We start from the raw sequence: 18,507 nt of genomic DNA on the forward strand, positions 1-18,507 counted from the left end.
CAGTTAGATGCTTTTCATCCATTAGCATTTGGCTCTTTCAAGAACTTTATGAATAGGTGATATCCCTATTTTGCAATTAAAGTCATGCACCTAAAGAAGTGAAAATACTTGAATCCAAGTCTTCTCACTGTATATCTAGTATCCTTTTCCTCAGGAAATCAGCTTGGACCCAGGAAAGAGCACCAGAATGGGCCTGGGCCATGGGCTGGCTTTGGGTGTCTGTGGAGAAGGAGATGGTTGGTCCCCGAGCAGCATCTGCCTTCAATCAGCCCACACCTTCTCCTACTTCCACCTTCCTCCATTGAGGTGGAACCTAGATGTTGGCAATAGTGGCATCCTGGTACTTCTTAATTTTTGACCTCTTGATTCCCTACTTAGAGGGGAAAGCAAATCCTCCTCCTTGGAATTATAATTTCTGAATTCATATAGTGCATACTGCCTCATCTCAGTGGAGTGTAAGCACAGGTATTAATATTCCTATTTAATGAGTTAAAGAAACAGGCCAAGAGGCCAGGCAGTTGCCCAAGTTTACATTCCTATTGAGTGACAGCTGGCTCTAATAAAAGGCACCTAAAATTAATCACAACATGGTTCTTTCTGAGAGATGGAACAATTGCATGAGTTTAGTCAATGGGTATTTTTAACTCCAGGCCCCATGGTTTCTCTTTCCTCAGATCAATGAAGAAATCTCTGTGAAGCACCTCCCTTCCACAGAGCCTGATCCCCATGTTGTCCGTATTGGCTGGTCTTTGGATTCTTGCAGCACACAGTTAGGTAAGGATAAAGTCCTCTCCCTAGGTGGCATCTTAAATGGATGGTCAAAAACCAATTCCCCTGAGCAGTCAGCTTTGACTGGAGCTAGTGCCCCTCTCCTCCTCTAGGGCATTGTTGGGGTACACAGGTGAAGGAGTAGGCTCCCAGAGACAGAACTAGGAGAATGGGAAGAGCACTAGAATAGAAGCCAGAAAATATGTTGCCAAATTGCTGTACCTTTCTGAGTCTTAGTTATCTTTTCTTTCAAGTGTGATTCATAATATACCACTTCTTATCTCACCTGCCACAAGCTTGGCTTAGAAGATGGATTCAGTAAACCATAGATCACTAATCACCATTCTAGGGGTGGGAGGTGGGAGTAGATATCCCAGTACATCTGTCATCCAAATAAACTCTTAGAGCCTTTCCCCATTGGATAAATTGTCAAAGGACATGAATAGGTGGTCTTTGGAGAAAGAAATGCAAGCTGTCAGTAGCCACATGAAAAAAATGCTCCAAATCATTGGTAATTAGTTACATAAAGTGAACCAATTCTGAGCTACTACCTCATCAGATTGGCTGAGAACAAAAACAAAATTGCCAAATGCCAGTGAGGCTGTATAGATGCATTAATGCCCTGTCAGTGGAATGTTCCGCTAGCTTGGTCATTCTAGAAAATGCTTTGGAATTAGGCCCCCAAAACTACTATGGGGAATCTGTGCCTTTTGGTCCAACAATAGTAACCCTAGGTCTACCACAGAAAATTCAAAGAAGAGAGAAACAAACTAACAGACAGATGCATTGGTAGCAGCTCTTTCTGTGGTGGCAAAGAATTGGAAACCAAGGAGTTGCCCATCAACTAGAGAATGGCTGAACGTGTAACAGTCTGTGAATTCAGAGGAACACTGGTGCTGTGAGGAGGGATGAAGAAAGAGGTTTCAGAGGATCCTGGAAGGTCTGTGAGCTGATGCAGAGGGAAGGGCACAGAACCTGGAGGGCAGTTCATACAATGACAGTATTCCCATACACGATTTCATCTTGGAACTTGTGAGGAAATATTCCTCCCAGCCTTGACAGGCATCTTTTGCATTTATCCAGTGAGGACATTTGTTTTGCCACTAGCTATGAGGTTGTGACTTCTTGTTTTCTGATGGCAGCAGCTAGAGGGAAAAAATGTTTTGGTCTGGGGTAGGGGATGGTGTAGAAAGTTCTTTGCTGTGCTGCTGTCACTGAAAAACATTTCTAGGAATTGGGTTGTTTCTATCAATATCTCATATTTTTTTCAATTAGCAAAAAAACTGCCTTCACACCTTCCCTTCCCTCCTCCCATTAAAAAAAGAAGAAAAAAAGTTTGTGACAAATGTGGATAGTTATCAAAAGAAATCCCCACATTGACCATGACCAAAAGTATATGTCTTCATCTGCTCTCAGGATCCATCCTGTCTGTCAAGAAGAGATTGGCATGTTTCATCATGATTCCTGAAATCATATTTGGTACTGGTCAGGTCTCTTAAGTCTTGTTCGTCAACTCTTGTGGCACAAGAGTTTCTTAACACAGTCATGTGCCATCATTCGTGCCATCATTCATTCGGTCTTTCTCAGTTGATGGACATCACGTCAATTTCCATGCCTTTGCCACTATGAAAAGAACTAATATAAATATTCTTGTGTGTATGGGTCCTTTGTTCTTTCATTGATCTCTGGGGCCTGGGCCCAGTAGCAGTATCACTGGGTCAGAGGTTTAGGAATTTGGGGACATCATTCCAAATTGCTTTCTAGAATGGCTGGAGCAGTTCACAGCTCTACACCAGTTAGCATTAATGAACCTGCTTTCCTATATCCCTTTCAGCATTTCAGTTTCCTTTTCTGTCATCTTAATTAATCAGATGGCTATGAAGTTGGACCTTAAAGTTGTTGCTTTTCTTGAATTTATCTTAGTGATTTTGAGCAATTTTTTTAATATGGTTGTTGACAGCTTGGATTTTTTCCTCTGAAAACTGCCTATTCATGTTCTTTGATCATTTATAGAGTGGCATTTATTCTTCAAAATTGGCATAAATATTCTAAGTAGCTCAGAAATGAGACCTTTTATAACTTGCTGCATAGATTTTCTTCTCTCATTTATCTGTTTCTCATCTAATTTTAGCTGTTACTGGTTTTGTTTGTGTAAAACCTTTTAATTTTATTTAATCAAAATTGTCTGTTTTACTTTGAGCCTTTCTGTTTCTTGTTTAGTCATAAACTCTTCTTCCTTTTCTCTTAATCCTAGTTGAAAACAAACAATACTTCTTTTGTGGGACATCCATCTCTATACTTAAGAGTTCTGAAGGCTGTGGGTTTTAAAATTAATAATAACTACATATCATCTTTTAAAAGTTTTATTAATAATAACTAAAGCAAAAGAACTGCCTGACTTCAGCCCGGTGGCAGGTCCAAAAAGAGGAAGAGGGAGGAGTTACAGCCACTTAAATATAATCACGCAAAATGCGGGTACACAAGAAAAGAGGATTTTGGGAAATACTAAGGGACTTCTGGGGGATGACATCCAAAGGCTCAAAATCTTCATTTATACAAGGCATATGAGTCTTAGTCCCCTCTGATTCTGGAGTTCTTACTTAGATTATAGAATCTGATTCAGATTGTTAGGGAAAGAGTAAGAGTTTTCATTCAGTAACCATTTAGGTCCCTCTAAAAGGAAGAAAAGTTGAAACTTTCTGCAAAAATGATCTCAGGATAGGTTTTCTCTGGACTTTTCTCTTTCTCCCAGGCCCTTACACCATAAATCTAGAGCTTGGAAGGGCTTTTTTATGTAATGGTCACCTAGGTCAGCTCATTCTATAGAGGAGTAACTGAGTTTCAGAGAAGTCGATAAGTGACCAGGAACTGTGATAAAGTGACCACCGTGGGTTTAATGTCCTTTACAGGTGAGGAGGCATTTTCTTATGGTTACGGGGGCACTGGAAAAAAATCCACTAACAGCCGATTTGAAAACTACGGGGACACATTTGCTGAGAATGATGTAATTGGCTGTTTTGCAGTGAGTATGAATAGATATCCCATATCTGGTGGGGCCATGTGGATGAAATTAAGTGCTTCCCAGCTGTGGGAACTCCACAGATTCTGTTTAAAAGAAGTAACTCCCAGGTGTCCTGGGCACCAGGGATGTTAAGGCAAGACTACCCCTTTCCCACAAACAGCTTCCATTCTGCTGGGTAGATGCCTCATGTAGAAAAGTAAATGAATGTAGAACTTACAGGAATGATAGTGGAGAGAACAGGAAAGGCCTCATGTAGGAGGAGGATATATGTGAGGTGATCCTTTCAGGAGCTTAGGATTTTGCCATGTAGAAATAAAACAGGTGATGCAATCCTGGCATAGGACATAGGTTGAGTAAAGGCCAAAAGATGGGAGGTACTCTGCAGGGAACAGCAGGTGAGCCAGCTTCCTTGATGGAATGTCAGTTGTACAAAGAGAAGCAATGTCTTTGACTTGAGTGTGTCTCTACTGAAGGTAGAAGGGAAAGAGAAGACATAGCCTAAACATTGGTTTGCAGGGCCATCAGTAGCAGAAGGATGATTTGGGGTAGCAGAACCGAGCAGAGTAAGGAGGAAAGAAGCTCCCAAGCCATAGGCACTTGGCTGGCCTCTATAGAATTGGGAAAAAGCCAGGCAGGCTCACTGACCCTGGAAGTTGCCTGGTCCTTGATGTGGGCTGGTCTATCATTTGATGATGGGTTGTTCCTAATGGCACTTAGCCTTCACCTATGTTGAACCAACTAGATTAGAGGAAAGGAGGAGCTCATTGCTTTTCATTTCCTTCAGAGCTCAGAGAATATATCCCCCATTCATCCCACTGCTTGGGAATCTTCAGGCGCCCAGAGATCATTGGCATATATTCCACATCTCCTCTGGCCTCAGACTTTGTGACTGGAGGAGGATACCAAGAGACATTGCTCTGCATTTCCTCTTATAGTTCATCAGGCTGTGCTTAACAGATCTCTCTAGAGGCCACTTTTTATTTGTGTTATCAGGCTGGGTGCCAAACCTAGGTTGCCAGCCTCTGCTACTGGCCTTGAGGCTGTACCATTGGCCTGTCTGAATCCTTGTTTGCCTGGAGTATGGAAGAAGCAAAGAAGCCTGGAGAGCCCCCAAGCTCTCTTCTGAGCCATGGTTGGCTTATTTGTCCAGTTTTGCATTCTCTCATTTTGTTGTCGTAAGCTCAGCACTCGGATTTTATCATCTCCTCTCACCTCCTTTTCCAGGACTTTGAATGTGGGCATGAAATAGAACTTTCTTTCACCAAGAATGGGAAGTGGCTGGGCATAGCCTACCGCATCCAGAAAGATGCCCTGGGAGGACAGGCACTTTACCCACATGTTCTTGTGAAGAACTGCGCAGTAGAGTTCAACTTTGGCCAGAGGAGAGAGCCCTACTGCTCTGTCATCCCAGGGTTCACTTTCATCCAACATGTGCCTGTGGGGGAGCGGATTCGGGGTACTATCGGACCAAAGAGCAAAGCGGATTGTGAGGTAAGGGGGGCTCAAGGCTAGCACCAGCCCTCTTTGGAATTAAGTGTCAGATTTGGAGCTGAAAGGGTAATCAGCAGGTACAGCATGATTTTGTAAATGAGGAAAATGAGTCCCAAAGAGAGGGTGGTGTCGAACTATAGCAAGCATTTTGTTGTTTTACCTGTCAAAGGTCACACAGCAAGTAAACAAAAGAATCAGGATTTGAAGCTGGCTTCTTTTTTTCTAAATAAACCTGTATTACGGGGGGGGGGGGGGGGGGGGCTTCAGATCAACAGCTTCAACAGCTCCTGCTTTAGACCAAAAAGGAGTTGGGGATAATGGTTGTGCTAGAAAAGGGAATAAGGACTTCCTTCTTAAATGAAGTTTAAAGGATGCTCTCTTGGAAGGCTCAAAAACTGCCACATCCTTTTCTCTGATTGATAGAACTTTTTTCTTTAGATTGAATCAGCTACAAAGAACCTTCAACTGTGTAGTTTCTTGTGATCTTCCAGAAGGGTTTGCCATTTCCCCACTTCTCTGTTATCACACCAGGCAACTGGCTGGAATGATGAAAAAGAGAGTAGAAACATCCTGGGATGGGGAGCCAGGCCTGTGTTCATGCAGTTTTGTCTTGGCTTATTCTGGTTACCTAGAACACCTTGGGCCAATGATGGCAAACCAATGGCATAGGTGCCAAAGATGGCATGCAGAATGCTCTCTGTAGGCACTCATGATGCCCTCCCTCCCCACCCCATCCCTGGAGTTCTGTACTAGAAAGGCAGAGCTGCTCCCTTCCCCCTCTCTGCTGTGCAAGAAGACATTTTTTTCACTTAATCCACCCAGCAGCCCAATGGGAGCATTTCCTCACCCTGTGAGGGGATGGGAGTGGGGGGGGGGAAGAACTCCACTTCTAAAAGTGGAAATCCCTTTCCCTTGAGGAGTGACGGTTTAAAGTCTCTCAGTTCTCTGGTCCTATGACTCTCTCCTTCCCCCTCCCCCCCCCCCATCCTTTGCCCTTTTGGGGTTCAGTTTCCCCATCTTTCAGGAGGGGCTCCATGATTCTGCTCTTAAGATAGGTGACTGCCCTTTCCACCAGCCCTTTATGTTGTGAGAGTAAAAATGAATGAATACTTCAAGTATTTAAGTTTATAGGATTTAATAACAACAAAGTGAGAGAGAGAGAGATTCCTTCAGCCAAGTAAGCAGAGCACAGAGCCCGAGACCCACACCTACAGTGCTTTATCAAAGCAAAAGCCCCAAAAGCACTGTAGCATGAGTTTCAGCAAAATTTATCTCCCAAACATCAGGACACAAAGTCAGGACATAACTTAAAAGGATGCTAGGTAAATGTAGTTCAGGTGTATCAAATTTCTATTTGCACAGTGTTCAGTGTTCTCCATTGGGTTTTCTTCAGATCCTAATGATGGTTGGCTTACCAGCAGCTGGCAAGACGACATGGGCTGTCAAACATGCAGCTGCCAACCCTACCAAGAAGTACAACATCCTGGGCACCAATGCCATCATGGATAAAATGCGGGTGAGTGTGATGTGGCCACCATCTTTACCTCCCTCCCAAACTTCAGATCCTCAACAGGATGCTTTCCTCATGACTACACAGAAAAGCCACCAATCTGTCTCTCCACTCCTACCCCCTCCAGGTGATGGGCCTCCGCCGACAGCGCAATTATGCTGGCCGATGGGATGTCCTCATCCAGCAGGCCACTCAGTGCCTGAACCGCCTCATTCAGATTGCCGCCCGCAAGAAACGCAACTACATCCTGGATCAGGTACTTCCCGGTCATCCCTGCCACCTCCGTGGGATCGGTAGGATTAAGCACCCACAATATCTTAATGGTTTTAGCCTAAATATACTACCACCTTCACAAGTGCAGGCACACTTCTAAGCCCTTGTCTATCTTTGTGAGAACATAGAAGCTTTACTGAGTTCGTGGCTCTGCCCCATAAAAACCTTTTTTCAACAGCCACATGCAGTAGGGGAGTATTATGAAAGGGCAATGAGCTGGGAGTCAAGACCCTTGCTCTCATCTCATTCTGTAACTCGCCCTCCAAAGCTATTTCCACAATTCAGCTCCAAAAAGAGGATTTGGCGCTTTGAGTGGAAGAAAGGCAGCTTCATCACAACTCAATTGAGCTTCCTTCTGACAACAACCTCAGAATCCTTGACTATTTCCTGGTATTACCAGTTATGGGGTGTCTTGGAACAAGTTCCATTAAGGCTCTGCTCAGTGTACAAAGTATCCAGAACCTGCCTCCAAGCCAGGGAGGATACAGAGGAAATTAGAGGGAGGGGTGAGTGTTGGAAACAGTTGTTCTATGGCGAACCTTTTAGAGACTTTGTGCCATGCTCTGAAGGGAGAAAAGGAAGGGTAGTAGCCCTTGCCTTCTCTCAGGGGAGAGAGTAAGCACTTCCATTGATCTAGGCAGAGGGGTGAGGAGACACAGTGGAGAAGGGGAAGGATTCAGTTTCTAGTAACTAACTCTGGCAGGCAATGGCATGTGTATTCACAGAGAGGTCTCTGCTTGGCATGAGTGCTCTAGGTTTGCCATCATGATTCTAGGGAGTCCTTGTAGAAAATGGTTCACAGGATGTAGAGTTACTTGAGAGTGGTTCTGTCTAAACCCAGGTGACTAGAGAGTCATTGCTCTCAGCTTCTTGGAGGGTCAGATAAATATGGGTCAAGTGCAGTCTTCTATGAGGGCCTGGGGATAAGTATAAGAACTTCTGGTTGAGTGGTGATGTTACTTGCCATAAGTGACACTTAAAGGACAGACAAGGAAGTACTTGAGGAACTAGTTCTAGAAAAAGTCCTTCCACTTAGATACAGTGCTGCATTGTAGACAAGCTCAGGCCTCATGACCCAGGGGCTGCTGGCCAGGTATTCTCCCTTCTATCTGATAGTCTCTTAGATAAGCACTAGTTTGTGTTCATTCACATTTGGCTCTGGCTGTAATGCCCTAGTGACAGATGGCACCAATATAGACTCCCTTACCACCACTGCCAGCACCACCCCTATACACACCCTTACCTCCTCCCACCCCCACTGACCCCCCCAAAAAAGAAGGAAAGAAACCACTTGGGTCCATAAGGGAGGACCAGCACCATTGGAATACCCAGCAACTATCCTTCCACCACTGAGCTCACCCATGACTGCTTCTTCTTCTTCTTCTATGAATAAACCCAACTTGGTGGGTTTTTTTTTTTCTTTCCAGAGCTGGTTAAATCAGTAGTGAGATCCGGGACCCAAATGGATTTGGGTAGAATCCCCACTTAGGGCAGAGGCTTGGGTCTCCAGCTTCTGTATGTGCTCAAAGCACCCAGACTGCTTTCCCTAATAATAGTACCTTTGAGGAAACACAGCCTATTAGGATATCCTGGAGGAGAAGGCTAACAGGCCACTGTTGTGAGCCAGTGTCTAGCTTTTACAGTAGTAAGAAGAAAGCCCTGATTTCATGGAACTGGGTCAAGGTGAGAACTGCTCATCTGTCAGAAGCTGGAGCCCTTGGGAGGGTGTATGTGTTGGGGTTAACAGAGACTTGGTGTCTGGGTACCTGAGTTCAAACTTAGCTTCAGACAAGACTTTCCTTTTCTGGCTTTCCATTTTCTCATCTGTAAAATGAGAGGGAAATCCTACAGGTCTGCAGCCCTCTGATGTGGGTTCAAATCTCCACTTTGCTGCCACTTTGAATGAGTTGTGACCCTTCTGTGCTCTTTTTTTGTTATGAACCCAGAGGCATCCCCAAATGCCAGTGGCCTCTTCAGGTTTGTGTTTTCAGATGCATCAAATAAAATGCACAGGAAATCCGTTCTCTTGAAATAAAGACAACTTTTTTTGTTCTTATCCCAGTTCACCATCCACCCCATCCCAGGGGTCTTTGGCCTCTGGAGTCCAAAGCTTAGGTTTCTGGATCTGTGAGAAGCAGCCCAGGACAATGCCCCTTTGGGGCTTTTCCACTCTTCCTCAGGCCCTCTGAAGACACATTTATAAAGGGGGACTTTGAGCTGCTTTCCTACAGATTACCAGGCAGCCTCCACCTAAGCTGGCCAGCCATTGGCTGTGTTACAATAACACAATTAGGACTGAGGGTGGTCTTACGAGGAAGCTGAGTCCCCACATGGAGTCTAGCACTGGCAGGTGCCTCTGAACCTCAATTTTCCCCTTCTGTAAGATGGGGATACTATACTTATCTACTACTTACCTCACTGGGTTGTAAAGGAAATGTTTTCTAAGTACTTAAATGCTCTGCTAGATGTTAATAAAATCTACCCTTAAGGGGTAGAAGGACAGATAATCTAACCACCTTCATTCGCAAATGAGGGACTTGATTTAGCCAAGATCTCTCAGATGCTAGTTTTAAGATTCAAATCCTAGACCTTTGGTTCCATCCTCAGCTTCGTTTTATAGATGACCAGAAAAGTGGGGGACTTTCAGGCCAACCAAAATGGGGTCAAATATTCAAGAGCCTGATTCTCCCTCCATCCCCAAGGCTCTGTCAGCAAGTCTTAACAGTGCTGGCAGATATTTCTCCCTTTCCAGGAATAACAGCTTGATGGCTGCTGCTTTAGATCACTGTGAGCACCGCCCTCTGCTTGGGGGTTGATGGGGAAGCCCCTGTAGGGCACCTCCTAAGGTGGGACAGGAGCAAATCTGATAGTTCTCTCCCTGCTGTTAAAGTGCTGAGGGGGTGGGAGGGGTACTCATAAACAGGGCATAAGTGGGATGAACAGTGACCACACCTTGCCTTGAATCATAGCATATTGGAAGAAAACACCACCACCAAAAAACCCAAAGCCCAAGGTGTTATCCTTCACACACTGGGAGCAGAGCCCAACCCTAACACAAAGTTAATAGCCAGAAATTAGGCCATTAAGAAAATAAACAAGACTCCATGAAGTAGATTATTCTCCTACTGCTCCAGAGTGGAAGAATTACTCAAGCTCAGATCTGCCTCTCTTCATTCTACCTTCTGACTTGAGTAGAAAAACCCTAAATCTCCATCCCCAATCCCCTTCTCTAATTATCCTTAGATAAAAATATATGGGCTTCTACACCCTCACCCCCTCCATCAGTCACCTTATTTAGTAGCCCAGATTCCCAGTCTTGGTGGCTTCATTTGGCATGAAGGAAAGATGGAGGCTGAGAAGGAAAGTTTGACTAAGGCTCCACATGAATGACCACCTTTTCTCTCCCATCTCTCCAAGGGCTCTTGGTAGTAACAGGAATTTACATTTGATAATGGGATTGGGGAAATGAGTTTGGAGATGTTATTGAGACCCAAAAGCCTCTTGTCTGAGGAGGCCCTATTAGGAGAGAAAAAAGGCTGGATCTGACGCCTCTAGGGCATGTACTTTTTTTTTTAGAAAGGGGCCCAGTTGTGGTTTTTGCTCCAGCTGTCCCCTTCTTTCAGCTGAAACGGAAACTCTAGGCTCAGAAAGAGCTGTGGCCAGGAGTAAACTCCTGACAGCTGTTGGCAAGGTTTGCCAAAGGAAAGTGCCATTCATACACATGCCCTCCCAGGCCCAGCCTGAGCCTCTCCACATGGGCCATCTTTCCACCCCAGACATGTGATTCCACCAGGAGTTGAGAACAAGCCAAGTCTTGTTCATTCGATATTAGTTTCCTTCTTATTTAGCCTCTGTGGAACCAAATAGGCCAAAGGCATAAATCACCAGAGTCCCTTACTCTGGGTCCTAGAGTAGCTACCCTAAGGGGAACCCAATGAAGCAACCATCTCAGAAATATTCTTTTATGTATCTGCTGTGGGCAGAAAACTACCTGTGATTGGTATATATTGGTGCAATCGGAAAAACTAAAGGCCACAGCAACTGGATTACTGTGAATAGAAGAGCCAAGACAGCAGGCAGCAGCTCCTGCAATGCAACTGTAGTGTAACTTAGCAACCAGCACTGGTGGTCCCTTGATGCCTGCAGCTGAGCCAGGTTTGGCGTGGCCCTGGGCTTAGAGTGTATTTGCTGTAGCAACAGCCTCTGAACTTGAACCATTTCCTCCAGAGGCCCTATGACCCAACAAGGAAAAGCCAAGAATGGGGCTGCTCATGGTAGTTTGCCTTCCCTTTCCCAGGTGGGTAATAAAGTCTCAGCTCCACACTTCGGGCCAGAGTGAGTTTATATTCTTGGCAACATGGCCATTTGATTAATTTTATAGTATTTACCACCATTGTCGCTAAGAAGCACCTCAGCTTGGACGATTCTCAAACCAAAAAGTGGCCTGGTTTATTCCATCTAGCCACAGAATTGGGACTGTGGTCTTCTTCCCCATGCCCAGCACTCCTAAAGCAGAAAAATAGTTGCCGTGTTCGGCCACTCTTAAGAGTCTCCACCCCCACCCCAACTCTTCCACAAAGACCACAGGAACCCTAGACCAGTGCATGTCCCTTCCTAAAGGGAAACCTCAGAGGTATTCCAGGACCTCAAGTCTACCCAGATATGACACCAGATGGAAGGAAAGTTTTTCTAGAAATGCCTGGGCCCCAAAGTGAAATTCAAAAAAGATGGGTAGGAATTAGACCCCTCTTCTAGCTGGTGAAGATAGCTATTTACTGGTTGTTTCCCATGCCCACTGGTACATGACATTGGCACAGTCCTAGATTTTTTCTGCTGTTGCCAAAACCTCTGCACTTCAGCGGGTTAAAGAGAATAAGACAACTTCTTGGTCATTTGAGGAGTACAAAAAAGCTGTCCTGTGACCTGTAGACTATGCCAAGATCGTATTGATGAAGGGTGTTGGAGGGCTCTAAATGGTGACAAGCAGAGATGGTCCATGACCTGATTTTCTGCTAAGGGAATTTTGAGTTGTTAAAAAAGATTGCTTCTTTGTTGGACCAAAGAGAAGTGCTTTTAATTAGGGAGATGGGGGAGGGGGTACCTACTCTAGGGTTGATTCCCCCAACTAATATGAACCTTCTGCAAGGCCATTGCCATGGAGAAGTGAAATACCATTTCCCTTCTCGCCTTCCTCACTGAACCCACTACCCAGGGTAGCTCAGCTAGAGGCAAATTTGAAGATCAAATTCCCGTGGATTTTTTCAGAGGCAGAAACTGGCCCAGAAAAAGAATTGGATGACAGCTAGAACTGGAACCCAAGTCCCATTCCTGGTTTTACCCATTGGTGTCAACCTGCCACAATGATTTGATGCCAGAGCTTGTAGTGGAGCATGGTGGCTCCGACAGCCAAATTCCTTTTATAAGGCCGTCAAAAATCACCCATCAGTTGGATTCCAATCATTTGCTCTATAAGCAGAGCATTATAGGACCTTTATGTCCCAAGAGCTCTGGTATCTTTAGTATCTTATGATTTGCTTTGGGCTTTCTTCCCAAAACAATGTGAAGTAGGCAGTGCCAGCTATTTCTCTTTCAAAAAAAATGCAATTTATCTCCATTTGCATGGCTTGCACCCAAAGGGCATTCCAAAACGGGCTAAGTGACCATTAGAGTACATTATAGAGGAAATTCTTTTCAGGTACATATTAAACTCCAGGGAATTTTTGATCACAGGTTTTTGTGCATGTGCCTTATCCATATAGAAAGGGCTTCCTGTAGAAGATTGGTGATCTGGAGAGCACACCCTATTTCCCATCAACTCTCATAGCCCTGTGCCATTGTCAGAGCCAGCTTCTTGGGACCATGACTCCAAGGGACCGTGAAGTTTGAGTGGAGGATTAGTGAAGTGGCAGCAAAGGAGAGGGAAGCCCTGGGGTTGGGATGAACGGGAATGGCCTCTTAAAATTTCAGCACCCTGCTACCTAGATGGCTCCTGATAGAATGGAATCTCTTTGAGAGTAATTCATGGCCTTTTGTGTTTTCTATCTCCACCACCTAGCTTGGACCCTGGCATACGATGGGCCCTAAATGAGTGCTCATTGTTTGCAACTTGCTTGAGTGTACTCTATGACCCACTTTTCCCAGGAGCAAGTCTTCCCTCTCTCATCCATTGCTAGCATACTCTCTTTGCCTTGACCCAACTCTGTAATTGCCACTTGTGTGTATTTTCCCCCTTTAGACAGACTGAACATGCACATAGGTCAGCATCCTAATTGACCCTTAGTCCAGAATCATGGGGGTGGCTGGGGAGAGCTTGGAGGTTCCTGGAGACGTGAAGCCACACTTTCCCAGAGGTCGGTTAGGGCTCCAGAGTCACCTAGAGGACCGTCATGAACCAAAGGAGGCTCTGGCTCCAAAATCCACCCGACACTGCTACTTCTGTGGCTTTAGGCAAGTCGCTCAGCTTCCCTACCCTTCCAGTTCCCTGAAAGCTTCCTGTGGAACTTCTGTATTAACCTCCCCGCCCTACCAAACTAAAGAATGTGTAACAAACAATTACCTCTTCTCTGTCACTCATTGCTAGACAAATGTTTATGGATCAGCCCAGAGACGAAAAATGCGTCCTTTTGAAGGTTTCCAACGCAAGGCTATTGTCATTTGTCCTACGGATGAGGACCTAAAAGATCGGACAATAAGACGCACAGATGAAGAGGGGAAGGATGTGCCAGATCATGCTGTGTTAGAAATGAAAGGTAGGAAAATGAAGAATGAAGAGCAGCTAGGTGGCTCAGTGTGTAGACAGCCAGACCTAGAGATAAGCAGCCCTGGGTTCAAATCGGATTTCAGACACTTCCTAGCTACAGTGACCTTGGGCAAGTCACTTTGATCCCATTGCCTAGAACTGATAATTCAGTAACTATCCTAGGACAGAAAGTAATGAGTTTTGGGGGGTTTTTTATAAAGAAAAAAGGCATCTGGCCCTGTGGTTTTTAGGAGAACATGTTTATAGAATGCCCCTCTGGTTAATTCTCACACCCACACACTTTTTTTTTTTAACCCTCACCTTCTGTCTTGGAGTCAATACTGTGTATTGGTTCCAAGGCAGAAGAGTGGTAAGGGCTAGGCAATGGGGGTCAAGTGACTTGCCCAGGGTCACACAGCTGGGAAGTGTCTGAGGCCAGATTTGAACCTAGGACCTCCCGTCTCTAGGCCTAGCTCTCAACACACTGAGCCTTTTAGCTAATTTCAGTTAGTTTTCTTTCTACATTTCTTTCTGCCCCTTCTTTTCCCCATGGTCACCTATAACCTTCAGTGAAGACATTCCAATTCAATAAACTGGGACTTGTTTATTTTTTAATTTTATTTAATTAGATGATTTAGAATCATTTTCAATGGTTATAAGACTCATGTTCCTTCTTCTCCCCCCACCCCCCTCTCGTATCTGATGCACCATTCCACTGGGTTTAACATGAGACCCATTTCCTTATTATTAACATTTGCACTGGGGTGATCTTTTGGAGTCTACTTTCCCAGTCATAGCCCTACCAACCCATGTGATCAAGCATCATCGGGGACCATACAAAAGTCACATGGGAATGGAGGGGTTGGGGGCTGGTTGAGGTGCATTCATAGGTTTTTTTCCTTGGATTTCTTTAATTCTCTTACTGCTCCCCAGTATGTTTACCTTCCAGTTCTCTGACAGTTGGGTGTTCCAGAGGGCCCATCTAGGGTAAGCCTAGTTCTTGGAGGCTCTGGAAGTAGCTAACCATGTCTCCTTTCTCCCTCTCTCTTCCTGCGCACACCCTGAAGCCAACTTCACACTGCCCAGTGTCGGGGACTTTCTCGATGAAGTCCTTTTCATCGAACTCCAACGGGAGGAGGCCGACAAGCTGGTGAAACAGTACAATGAGGAGGGCAGGAAGGCTGGGCCTCCTCCAGAGAAACGCTTTGATAATCGTGGGGTCAGCAACTCAGGAGGCTTCCGGGGCCGAGGAGGCACTGGGGGCTTCCAGCGGTACGACAGCCGAGGACCGCCTGGGGGCAATCGAGGGGGCTTCCAGAACCGAGGGGGCAGCAGTGGTGGTGGCAGCGGCAACAGTGGTGGTGGTGGTGGTGGCGGTGGCGGCGGCGGCGGCAGCTACCGAGGAGGTAATAGCTTCCCCCACCTCAGGTCAGCACAGCTGGCTGATTCCCTGGAACATCAGGGGGCCATCATGTCTTCCCCTCTGTCCATGGGCAGGGTCTCCCTTTTGTCCAGCCCAGCCTAGGGGTGATCCTATCTGAAGGACTGCTCTGAGATATGCCCCCAGATCCCAGTCTGAATGAGGAGGCTGTTCTGCTCTGGGCTGTGCCCAAGGAGTTCAGGGGTGACCACGAGGGGTGGGAGTGTATCTAGTTAGGAAAACCAAAAACACATGACTGAAAAGGGGTGAGCCAGTCTCGGGACCAGGAAGACCTCGGTACAAACCCTGCTTTTGACACCGCTATGGAGCCCTGGTTGAATCACTTTGCAGTGTTCCAGGGCCCTCTCATAAGACACTCAGTGGCAGAGAAAGGCTCTTCTACATTGAGAGTTTACTCACCTGGGAGATGCCTCCTATAGAGGCCAGTGGCAGAAGTGAACCGGGAAAATTTTGCCTCCGAATCTGGTAGAAGCAGCACTTGTCCTTAGAATCAGAAGACTTGCTCATAATCTAATCCTTCACCTCAATTTTCTCATCTGTAAAGTGGCATGATCAGTGTTTGCACTGCTTATCTCTTAGAAATATTGAAGGAAAAGCCTTATACTGTGGTAGTCATGAACTGTCAGCCTGGAAGGGTCCTCAGAGGTCTCGAGCCTCAGTTGGACTTGCCTCTGCAGCCTGCCAGCCTTCACCAGGAGTGACTTGGAGCCGAGTCTGCCCTGTAAACCAAAGCAGACCAGTTCCAACTCCTTGTCTGTGTGTCAGGAAGAATATAATCTATCCCTCCTCTCCATTCCCAGTTCCTTCAGCCGACATCGAGATGTCTGTCCTCTTAAGTTTACTTGTCCTCGTCACCCCCATGGATGCAGCCCCTCCGGAATATGGGACATGGGCAGAATCCATCAGGACCCTTTGGGGAGGCTGGTCTTTGGAACACAAAGAACTTGAGATAAGCCTAAGACTTTCCCTATTAAATTTCAGTTTTGTCCATTCAGTCTGTCCTCCAAGCGTGTTGCTATATCATAGCTTTATCTTAGGTATATATTCAAGGACAGTCTATAATTAGTGAGGTCCCATCGAGCTCTGAGGCCTCGTGCCATTCATCCAAGAAAGTGAGCGGAATGTTCAGTACCACATACTGAGCCAACAAGAGTCTTGGGAACGTCCTCAAGACTTGACAGGTCAGGCCATTAACGATGGCTTCTTAAGTCATCTGGCCACATTTCATTGAACTGTATCTCTTCTGCATACTCCACAGGAACTCAACCAAACATGAGACTTTGTCATAACCTTTCCCTGATTTGCCCATCTAACCAATAACCCTCCCCAAAATGGACATGAGGTTAGTGTGACACGGCCAGAGAAGCTCCGAGGTGTCCCAGGTTCCCTTCACTTTCAGAAGAAATGGTCAAATTCTTGTCCTTACGAAGTTAAGTACTTTGGATTGTTAATAATTTGCAGCCCATTCTGTGAGCTCACAAAGATGTGCATGCCCCTTTCTCCAGCCACATCCAGGAAAAGACCAGCCCTGACCAAAACTCCAGGCTGGGTTCATTTAACCAGACTCAACAGGGCAAGGTTTTTATAAACAAGGGAGCTTGAAGCTTCCACAAACATCAATCGGTCTTAGGGAGGGAAATGCCCTCACCTGCACCAAATTGCCAGTTATGTAGAAGTGAGAGAAGGGCATTTGATTTTGATGAGTCCCATTTCTTTAATATGGTATGGTGCTGGGTCCGAGTTGTTTGATTCGTGTGTGGCAGCCAGCATGAACTTTGCAAACATGATCACACATGGTTCTCACAAGATGTTATTCATCATATCCATTTTACAGTTGAGGAAATGGAAGCAGGTAGAGGTAAAGTGACTTGCCCAGGGTCGTCATACAGCTAGCCAGTGTCCAAGCCTGGATTGAACTTCAGAGTCTTGCCTCCAGGCCCATTGTTCTATCCTCTGTACTGTCTGGCTGCCCATTAGTCCAGCTCACCCAAGCTTGTGTAGTTCCCCAGCTCCAATCTCTGGTTTTTTGAACATCACAGAGAGCAGCTCAGCCTTCCTCCACAGTTGACTTAGTACCTGAAATGCTGTTCTTTGGGCCAAACCTGGCCACACAGATTTATTGAAGTTTCCCCAGTTGTCAGAGACTGACCATCTCCTGCTTCACTCTTGGGCTTCCTTGACCAAGAAAAGAAGCCAAACACACCTTGACGCTTCCTTTCCTCTTCCTGTGGTCAACCATTTCTCTTGTTTCCATCATACCACTTTCAAGCTGTTCGGTGTCTGTCATGTTCATCACTAACCACTTCAGTAGTCCCGAGACTAATAACAGCTGAGAAGAGCGTGCATTTCAATAGAGCCTCTTAAGTACGTGGCACTGTGCTATGAAGGACTTCACAATTAGTCTCTCATTTGAATTTCACTGAACCCTTGTGAGGAAGGTGCTTTTATCCCCATTTTACAGATGAGGAAACTTAGGGCAGACCAAGGTCACACAACCAGGAAGTATGGACCACACAAGCAGCCAGGTTGGGCAGTGCAAGAGCACCTGTCCGGGAGTCAGGAAGCTCTGGGCTCAAATCTGGCCTCAGACACTTCTGGTCATCCATTTTTCTGCCTTTCTTTCCTCAGCTGGAGAATAATAATGCTTCCTTCCCAGGGTACAAAGGAGATCAGGTTTGGAAAGCACTAGCTAGTTATTCTTACTCCTCTTCAAGGATGGTGCCACTGTCTTGGGAGCCTCCATTGTTTAAGTTTATCCTTGTTTTCTGGGATAGCCATCTGCCCCTCCTTGCACCACTCTGGACTCCAGGTTCCTTGTCTATAGAATGAGGTGCTTACACTGGACATTTGGGAGCAAAGGGATTTCTAGGGCAGCCCCAGGGATGGCCAATCCCCGTCCCATTTTCTCCCTCAAGACTGCTTATGTGTCACTGATCATTTCCCAATTCTGGGGGTCGCCCTGCCTCTGCAGGCTTTAGCTATGGATTTATGGCCTTCTTTGAACTCCTGGAAGTAAGTTCAGGGTCTGGGTCGGACTGTCCTTCTTTCCCTCTGTGAGAAGGCTTATTTCTGCCATTTTTGCTTCAGCAAACACTTCCTCACACTTGATCAGCATCGAGCTTCTTGTCTCTTCAGAAGAGTGAAATGATCGTGAAGGCTTGACAGGCTGACCAGCAGCCCTGATGTCCCTTTTTGGCATAGCCACCCCTGCCTGGAGAAACCTGTCCTCCTTCTCCCCGTGCCTTGTGTTTCTTGCTCCAGTG

The 18,507-nt window shown here is 45.9% G+C and overlaps 1 protein-coding gene across 3 annotated transcripts in view; it reads left to right on the plus strand.

Moving 5' to 3' along the window:
• The window catches only part of HNRNPUL1 (heterogeneous nuclear ribonucleoprotein U like 1), a 32,113-nt gene that overhangs the window by 10,756 nt on the left and 2,850 nt on the right, over window positions 1-18,507 (plus strand). For all 3 annotated transcript variants that reach the window (XM_007491943.3, XM_007491944.3, XM_056796226.1), the window contains 7 exons: window positions 675-774; window positions 3,678-3,790; window positions 5,015-5,281; window positions 6,675-6,797; window positions 6,919-7,047; window positions 13,645-13,813; window positions 14,871-15,209. In XM_007491943.3, the coding sequence (XP_007492005.1) occupies window positions 675-774; window positions 3,678-3,790; window positions 5,015-5,281; window positions 6,675-6,797; window positions 6,919-7,047; window positions 13,645-13,813; window positions 14,871-15,209 (1,240 nt within the window). The remainder of the gene's footprint in view (window positions 1-674; window positions 775-3,677; window positions 3,791-5,014; window positions 5,282-6,674; window positions 6,798-6,918; window positions 7,048-13,644; window positions 13,814-14,870; window positions 15,210-18,507) is intronic.

Source organism: Monodelphis domestica, chromosome 4, assembly GCF_027887165.1.
Source record: "Monodelphis domestica isolate mMonDom1 chromosome 4, mMonDom1.pri, whole genome shotgun sequence".
Lineage (NCBI taxonomy): Eukaryota > Metazoa > Chordata > Mammalia > Didelphimorphia > Didelphidae > Monodelphis > Monodelphis domestica.